At 48.4% G+C, this 9,373-nt stretch overlaps 1 protein-coding gene across 1 annotated transcript; it reads right to left on the bottom strand.

The window, feature by feature from the left end:
• Positions 1-7,661: 7,661 nt before the first annotated feature.
• LOC128847953 (olfactory receptor 14A16-like) lies at positions 7,662-8,627 on the bottom strand. Its single transcript, XM_054047678.1, has one exon. It carries the CDS (start codon positions 8,619-8,621, stop codon positions 7,662-7,664), a length of 960 nt encoding a protein of 319 aa, XP_053903653.1. The 5' UTR covers positions 8,622-8,627.
• Positions 8,628-9,373: the final 746 nt, after the last annotated feature.

Genomic DNA, 9,373 nt, shown 5'->3' with positions numbered 1-9,373 from the left:
GGTTCTTCAGGTGCTTGTGCATCAACATGGGCATTTCACAGATATTAACGCAGGCTGGCCCGGAAAGGTGCATGACGCACACATCTTTCAGAACACTGGCCTGTTCAGGAAGCTGCAAGCTGGGACTTTTTTCCCAGACCAGAAGATCACCATAGGGGAAGTCGAAATGCCCATTGTGATCCTTGGAGACCCTGCTTACCCTTTAATGCCATGGCTCATGAAACCCTATACAGGGAGCCTTGACAGCAGCAAGGAGTGGTTCAACAACAAGCTGAGCCAGTGCAGAATGACTGTGGAGTGTGCTTTAGGCTGTTTAAAAGACTGCTGGTGCTCTCTGTATGGGAAGCTGGACCTGGCCAATGACAACATCCCCTCAGTTATATCCGCGTGCTGTACCCTACATAACATTTGTGAAGGGAAGGGTGAACGATTCATTCAGGCATGGAACTCGGAGGTTCAACACCTGGAGGCTGAATTTGAACAGCCAGAGAGCAGGGCTATTAGAGGGGCACAGAGTGGGGCTGCAAGGATTAGGGATGCCTTGAGGGAGCAATTTGAGGCTGAAACCCACCGGTAATGTCTGCTGCCCTGCATGGGAGTGAAGTGCAGTGGTTCCAATGTTAGTAGAAATTTGTGTTTGCTATGCTGATTTGCACTGCCTGTTTCTTTCCTGGGCTAAGGTATCTTTTACATTATGCAATAATAAAGAATGTTTTCAAAGCCAAAACATCCATGTATTGAAAAGAAAATTCATTTATTGAAAAGAAACACAACTGCTTGGGAAACAGAAATGGCAAGGGGGTGGGGTGGGGAACGGTACAATCACAGATTTCCATATGCCCTGTCTGGAGTGCTGTGTAATGAGTGCTGCACTTCAGGATGGCTATACTGCATGGTGATGGGGGTTGAGTGCAGAGGGCAAGGATTGTAGTTTTCAGGGCTGGGTGGTGAAGCTACTGGTGTTGGAGGCAGCTGGGGTGGCAGTAAGAACCCGGATGTTGGGGAAAGTGGGTTGGTGGAGGTGACATGGGGGCACAAGGGAAAGAGTTTTGGGACAAGGGCTGTGGGGGGGGCGCAGTAGTGCTCCTCCCTCATGGCTATGAACGTCTGGATAGATTCTGCTTGGTGCTTCATTATGCTTATCAGCTGATCCGTGCTTTGCTGCTGGAGCGCCATGGTTTTGTCCTGGCGCTTCTCGTTCTGCTGGCAGATCTTCCTTTCACTCTCCCGCCACTCCTGCACTTTTTGATTTTCATTACTTGAATGCTGCATTACTTCATGCAACATGCTTTCCTTGCTTTCTGATTCTTTGGAGTCTTTTGGCCGGTGATAACAGGAACGGATGAGATCTCAAGGTTGCATCTGTAAAGGCAAAATGCAAAACTTAACAGAGACAGCATTGTTCACACCAGACTGAGCAATGATTCCCCCATACTTAAGGGCAAGCACAGTCTACACAATAGCATAATTTGCCCATCCTAAAGCGAGTGCACATAACCCACGGGAGCCCCAAAATGGTGAGTAAGCACAGGGTCAAGTGTTACTGATTGTTTCATGGTTGTACTGTCCTCTGGGTTTCTATGCCTTGGGGAGAGCCAATAGCAGCAGAGGGCCCCTATACTGATCACTGTGCCCACATTTTCCACGGGAGTTCATCCTGGAAGATATCTCGCTGCTGAGGGTGACCTGGAAAGCAAGGGAGGGTCTTCTACTGCAATGCAGCTTCTGCCCTGGCCCATATGCAGCTTGTCTGTGTGCAGCAATGGTCTCCCCGCCCCACACGGCACAGTGGGCGGACAAGTTTAATAGAACCATAGATTATTAGGGTTGGAAGGGACCTCAGGAGATCATCTAGTCCAACCCCCTGCTCAAAGCAGGACCAATCCCCAACTAAATCCCCATATGGCCCCCTCAAGGATTGAGCTCACAACCCTGGGTTTAGCAGGCCAATGCTCAAACAACCGAGCTATCCCAGTGTATCCTTACTGAGACAAGGACCACAGTGACTCTCCCGAGAAACCTGTGCCAGCGCATTGCCCAAGTTCTGGATGAGACCTTTAAAGAGGTCACTGAGGCTGATTACCGTGATGTGAGAGAGCACATCAATGCCCTATTCTGCATCTAGGCATGCATGCAGCCCTAACCCCCTCGCCCCAAGACCCCATACCGAATAACTTCCTTCCCAAAAAAAAGCCGCTTACCGGGAACCTCCTCTGGTGTTTGTCCTTCCCCAAGCACAGGCTGCTGTGACTGGCTACCTTCCTCCTGGCTTGAGAACAGCTCCTCGCTGCATGCATCTAGGGATTCTGGGGTGTCTTCCTCTGCCTCAGCACCTCGCTCCCACTTTGCTTCTCCCCCCTCCTCCTGCCTTGTTGCACTAGGCTCAGAAGTGTCCATGCTGGTCCTCAGAGTGAAGGTGGGGTCTCCCCCAAGTATCGTGTCCAGCTCTTTGTAGAAAAGGCAGGTCGCGGGGGCAGCACTGGGGCAGTTGTTTGCCTCACAGGCTTTGCGGTAGGCATTCTCCAGTTCCTTCACTTTAATCCTGCACTGCAGTGCATCCCGGTCATGGCCCCTTTCCATCATGTCCCTTGATATCTGCCAGAAGGTACCATAATTCCTATGGTTGGAGCGCAGCTGGGACTGGACAGCTTCCTCCCCCGCAAACACTGATGAGGTCCAGCACCTCGCCATTGCTCCATACTGGGGATCGCCTGGCATGTGGAGGCATGGTCACCTGGAAAGATTCGCTGAGAGCACTCCATGCCCAGCTGAGCAAACAGGAAGGTGATTTTCAAAATTCCCAGAGAATTTAAAGGGCGGGTCTGACAGTTGGTCACCTGAGAGCAGGGCAGTAAAGTTCAAAGTGATGACCAGAGTGGCTAGAACAGGCATTGTGGGTCACTTCTGGAGGCCGATCAGAGCGCATTAACAGGCCAGGTCATCCACACTGGTGCCGCGGCGCTTCAGCGGGGGCACAGCAAACATTATTCCACTCACCGAGGTGGAGTACCAGGAGTGCTCCAGCCACGGAGTCAGAGCGCTCTACGTGCCTTGCCAATGTGGACGGGTAGTGAGTTAGTGTGCACGGGGCTCCTTTATTGCGCACTAACTCGCAAGTGTAGCCAAGGCCAAAGTGTTCCGTTAGCACTCCTCCAGTTATAGAACAAAACAGAGCACACAGAAGCCCAAATGGCAGCTGTGCAATCTTCCCCCACTCAACAGTCTCTGGAAATATGCCTCTACTCTGCCCTGGAAGGACCCTTTCTGTACATGAAAGGAGATTCCCTTCTCCATATCCCTGCATGCTTCCATATAAATGGACCACAAGGGTGTAAATTATTGCCAGTAATGTTGATATTAGTTTCAGAGTAACAGCCGTGTTAGTCTGTATCCGCAAAAAGAAGAACAGGTCTCTAAGGTGCCACAAGTACTCCTGTTCTTCTTTTTGTTGATATTAGTGTGATAGGGAGATGTCCTGTGGGAACTGGACAAAGATCCCCAGTGCATTTTGTACAGGCCACCATAAAGAAATTGGGAAGAACTAACAATTATTTATCCAGAGTGGAACAGCTTCAAATGGAGTGATTGTGGGAGCCTCACATCAGAATACCCCTAACACTGACAACATGGACCCACTAACATAGCTAGCGGGGTGCAGGGGAAGCAGCCGCTTCCCCCGCCTTTCCAAAAGCAGCTAGAGGAGCGAGGGGGGGCGCAGGCTGGTGGCCCAGCAGCTGCGGCCGGGCTGGAGAGGAGGGAGGGGGGCCCCAGGCTGACGGCCTGCAGCGCAGCCCTGCAGCCGTGGCCAGGCCGGAGGAGCGAGGGGGGACACAGGCTGGCGGCCTGGCAGCCGCGGCGGGCCGGAGGAGCAAGGCAGGGCCCAGGCTTGTGGACCGGCAGCCGTGGCTGGGCCGGAGGAGCGAGGGGGGGACCATGGGGGTGGCATGGCAGGGCCGGAGGAGCCATGGAGAGGGAAGGTCGGTGTGGCCGGAGGAGGAGCCAAGGGGGCATGGCCAGGAGGAGCCAAGGGGGGGCGCCTTTTTTATCTTTGCTCCCCGTCCTCTTAAAAGCTGGCTACGCCACTGCATGGACCGGGGCACTGGATCCTTTCTCTATGCAAGTCCTTGTCAATGATGATCTCTCTCTCTCCTCCATTCATCAGTGTGGTGTCTAAAGTCACTGACAGCCCAGGTCCCAGAATCCTGATTATTGAAAGAATCCAACAAGAGTGGCAGAATAACTCCCACCCTCTATTGAAATGGGGTACTACCAGTGCTGTAACACTCAATGAGTCAAATCTAGCCCTGGTGTCAGAGGGCACAACCTTAATGTAAAGTATCAGAGGGTAGCCGTGTTAGTCTGAATCTGTAAAAAGCAACAGAGGGTCCTGTGGCACCTTTAAGACTAACAGAAGTATTGGGAGCATAAGCTTTCGTGGGTAAGAACCTCACTTCTTCAGATGCAAGTAATGGAAATCTCCAGAGGCAGGTATAAATCAGTGTGGAGATAATGAGGTTAGTTCAATCAGGGAAGGTGAAGTGCTCTGCTAGCAGTTGAGGTGTGAACACCAAGGGAGGAGAAACTGCTTCTGTAGTTGGATAGCCATTGACAGTCTTTGTTTAATCCTGATCTGATGGTGTCAAATTTGCAAATGAACTGGAGCTCAGCAGTTTCTCTTTGGAGTCTGGTCCTGAAATTTTTTTGCTGTAAGATGGCTACCTTTACATCTGCTATTGTGTGGCCAGGGAGGTTGAAGTGTTCTCCTACAGGTTTTTGTATACTGCCATTCCTGATATCTGATGTCACCTTGCTATGGTCACCTAGGCCAGGGGCTAGGGTATCCCCACTCCAGGGTACTCTCTCTGCACTGGACACTTCCCTGACCCACTGATTATTTCATACCATTTAAAGCAAATACAATTTATTTAATCAGCAATTAGTTTAAAAAGGAACAAGGAAAAATGAGAAAGGCTAAAGGAAAACACATCACCCTGCTCTGTGGCACGGAACATCACAAACAGTGTCTCTGGAACGTCAGGGCAGTTCAGAGTCTGTTCCTTGTAGGTTCCAGGCTCCTTCTCAGGCCCTGGCTGTGCTGCAGGGATGCTGCGGGTTGGACACTTGCTCTGGTGGTGGCCACACGCTCTCAGGCTCTAGATGGCAGGACCCTTCTTCAGGATTACGATCCCCCTCCAAGTCTGGCTTGCAAAGGCTCTTGGCTGAGGCGCCTCCCTGTGCTGGGCCCACTGCCCAGGGTCCCCCTCGCTCTCCCTAGGTGCTCACCACACCTGGCTCCGGACTGCTCCAGCCCAAGCTCCACCTACACTCTGTCTCAGCTCCCGCTCCACTCTGCCTCAGCACTGCTGCTGCTCTGCCTCCAGCCCCTGGGCTGCTTCTCTGGCCTCTCTGGCTCTGGCTGCTGCAGCTCTCCTCCCAGGGCAGGTCTGCTCTCTCTGGGCTGCTTTTCTGGCCCCTCTGGATCTGGCCCAGCTCTGCTCCCCAGCTCCGCTTGGGCCCCTGCTCTCTCCTTAGCTCGGCCCCACTCTGTCTGACCCAGGCAATTCCAGCTCACACGGAGGATTGGACCCACACTGGTCTCCTGACTCCTTGATTAGCCTGCCCGCCCTGTCAATCAGGCTGACCTGGTCTCAGGGTCCTGATTTCTCATTGACCCTTCCCCTTTCTTTTAGTGCTGGGAGCTAGCCAACCAAAACACCCCCACTGAATGTTACTAAGGGGACAACAGTCCCCTTACACATATCCCTAACCCATATCGAACAGGGACTTAAGCATGAGTTTACCTTTAAACCTTCAATGGGGCCACTCATATGATAAAAGTTAAGACTGTGCTGAAGTGGCTGTGGAATCAGGGCCTTTGTACAGAACATTCCAAGGGTGTGAGTTTTAATTTCATCATCATGAGTGTTTGGAGCAGATCCTCAGCTGGTGAAAATTCTCAGAGATCTATTGACCTCAATGGAGCTATCACAATTTAAACCAGCTGAGGATTGCCTCCTTGATTTTTAAGGATCCCGAGGGTGATACTTCCATTTGTTCAGAGAAGCAAACGAGAGCATGTTAAAAATGTATCCTGTCAAAACAGCTCAAAGTTCAAACACCAGTATTTTAGGATGAACTGTTTGTAAATAACAGATAGAGTAAGATATAGCCATATAATAATGTTTAATAAGGAGTATTTATAAGAAAATCATGATCTGGACATAGACAATCATTAACAGGAAAAGAAGCACAATAAATTGCACAATAATTTCCATAGATTATTCATCATCAAGCTAGCTAACATAATTCACAATCAAATAGAAATCTATCATTATGACTAAATGAGGTTGTGTGTTAGGACAAGGAATGGTCCTGTCTGTCTGTCTCTCTATCTAATCACATACTCAGCTTTTGTTTGTCATATATGTAGTATACACAACCATGCACAAAGATGATATTCTAATACTAATAACAGGCCGACTTCTGAGATCCTTTCTCATTTTGGATGTGAGTAGATCTACACGGGATGGCGTATGGAACACCAGATCAGTGCAAGTGATGGCACTTTTCCGCTTACACCAGGAGTAGAACAAAATGACCCCAGACAAGAAACTTACACCAGTGTTCATGTCACTACTGAGTGCTGCCCAGTGACTTTGGGCCAGAACCTCATCAGTAGTAAACTTGTGATGTCATTGGGTCTACTCTGCATTGGTGCTGGTCTAGCTGAGTTGGGAAGTCTGACCCGTACCTCTCTGTCATACTCACTTTCTCCAGGGTGCTGTCAGTCAAATCTGAATCCTTGTGTATATATACTATTGGCCAAATCCTGATCTCCTTGAAGTGATGGGCTAAACCCTAATGGCTTCCATGGAATACAAATTTGACCTCATTATCCTGAGAGAGGTTTTCTTTAGGAAACTCTGGAAAAAGTTTCTCTTCAAAACACCCTTTCTATCATAGCAAGAATGACACAGTTTTTACATATTCATTTAGGTAAAAATAACAGAAAAGATGCCTACCTGAGATTGTTATTTCTCTAACATATCATTAATAATACAATAATACCCCAACAGTATACACATAATCATTTCAGCAGGAACTCAGCCATGCAGAAACTTCCTTTGCACCCTTTTATCATTGTTGGAAGCAAACCTTCAGCGCCCCCATCAAAGAGATGACATATTGGCATTACCAAGAGAGAACAGACATTCAAAATCCTGTCTAACCAAACACTCACCATCTCCCAAGGCTTTCCCACCTCTACAATCTCCTGGAACAAAGAAACAGACTAACCAGTTAAGAAAAAAAAAAAGTAAAAATCTGACAAACAAACAAACAAAAAGCACAAAGAACAAATGCATTGATACCTCAATCAGAGATTTTATCCCCCAAAATAAGAAGAGCCAGAGATCTCACTACGGACTTTGCTATGGCCACTGATTTATGGGCAAGGTGCTCAGATAGTATGGTGATGGGTAGCAGTATATGATATACACATTCTTATTTACATTGGTGTAAACCTAAAGTAACTCCTTTTTTCTTGAGTCATGTTTGTCTGGAGTTTTCCTAGTGTAAAAAACCAATTCTGCATAAAAAGATTGAACAGGCAATAATGTCATGAGCTGATTATATTAATAAAGAAACACAGAATGAAATTGTTACTGAAGGAGAAATATGGACATTTTATTCTTAGAGAATAACCTCCAACCTATCAGTTTACTCAGTGCACCTTTGAGCTCCTTGTTTCTCATGCTGTAGATGATCGGATTCATCATTGGTGGCAACACAGAATAGAGAACAGTCACCAAGAGATTCAGAACTGATGGAGAGATGGAGGTGGGTTTCAAGTAGGCAAAGATCCCAGTGCAAATAAACAAGGAGACCACAATGAGGTGAGGGAGGCAGGTGGAGAAGGCTTTATGGCGTCCCTGCTCAGAGGGGATTCTCAGCACTGTGGTGAAGATCTGAACATATGACACAATTATGAAAACAAAGCAGCTTGAGGCTAAGCACACACTAAAGATGAGAAACCCGACTTCACTGAGGTCTGAGTCAGAGCAGGCGAGCTTGAGTAGCTCAGGGACTTCACAGAAGAACTGATCCACCACGTTGCCTCCACAGAAGGATATTGCAAATGTGTTTCCAGTGTGTACTGCAGAGTAGAGAATAACACTGATCCAGGCACTGGCTGCCATTTGGACACAAGCTCTTCTGTTCATCACTCTCTCATAGTGCAGTGGTTGGCAGATGGCGACATATCGATCATACGCCATGACGGTCAATATGGCAAAATCTGCTGAAGCGAAGAAGATGAGGAGAAAGACTTGGGCAACACAACCAGAATAAGAAATTGATCTGGTGTTCATGAGGGAATTGGCCATGGATTTGGGGATGGTCACAGAGATGGCGCCGAGGTCTAGGATGGATAGATTCATCAGGAAGAAGTACATGGGGGTGTGAAGGTGGTGGTTGAGGGCTATGGCTGTGACGATGAGAAGGTTCCCCAGCAGGGATATCAGGTAAAGCACTAGAAACACCACAAAGTGTAAAATCTGCAGCTCCCTAATGTCAGAGAATCCCAGGAGAAGGAATTTGATCATGTTGGTTTGGTTGGACATTTTCTTCCTCAGTACACTGTGTGCTGGCTGTAGGGGGAATGAAAAGGACAATGGTCAGGATTAGAGCAACAGAGGGAATGGCCCTGATTCCCCTTTCCCTAATATCTCATTATATGAATGTCAAAGGTGCGCAGAACTCATCACTTACAATGACTGGGTGTTGTTAGTGCTCCTCGCCTCTGACAATCATTCAGTCAGGTTATCACACTAGTATAAATTGTGTCAGCTCCTTTTAAGTCAATGCAGTTTTGTTACTTTACCCCCTTCTGAGGATTTGGCCCAAGGTGTGGCTTGTTAAAATGCAGTGTGAAGGATGGAACAAAGTACAAGCCAAACCCAAAAATTCTTCTGTTGCGACCATCAGCAAACTCACAGCTTGCCCATGAAATGGATAGACTAAAATGCCAGCACAGCCTGATTCCCAGGTAGACTCACCCAGTATTGAAAGTAGCAGCTCATCTGTGATTTTTCTACCCCAAGCTCTGTGCCTAGACGGCCGGCTGCCTGCTTTCAAATTGATTTATGGAAACAAGTCCCAGCTGCACTTTGGCCTGCATGTAACAATGGACTAGCAGCATCCCTTCATCACCACTATGTTGTACGGTTTACTCTGCGCTGTTCGGAGTAGGGGTTGCCAGGACACTTGGGATATACTCTTGTCTCTGCCAGTGACCTTCTATGTGATCTTAGGCCAATCATGTCCCCTCTTTCTGCCTCTGTTTCCCCCCCTTCCTTTCTCTGACATGTCAACT

The sequence above is a fragment of the Malaclemys terrapin genome, chromosome 13 (genome assembly GCF_027887155.1).
Source record: "Malaclemys terrapin pileata isolate rMalTer1 chromosome 13, rMalTer1.hap1, whole genome shotgun sequence".
NCBI lineage: Eukaryota > Metazoa > Chordata > Testudines > Emydidae > Malaclemys > Malaclemys terrapin.
This window is presented reverse-complemented; position numbering and strand designations above follow the sequence as displayed.

Bases quoted from the DNA above. Each gene is read 5' to 3' on its own strand.
- LOC128847953 (XM_054047678.1), bottom strand. From the start codon at position 8,621: ATGTCCAACCAAACCAACATGATCAAATTCCTTCTCCTGGGATTCTCT.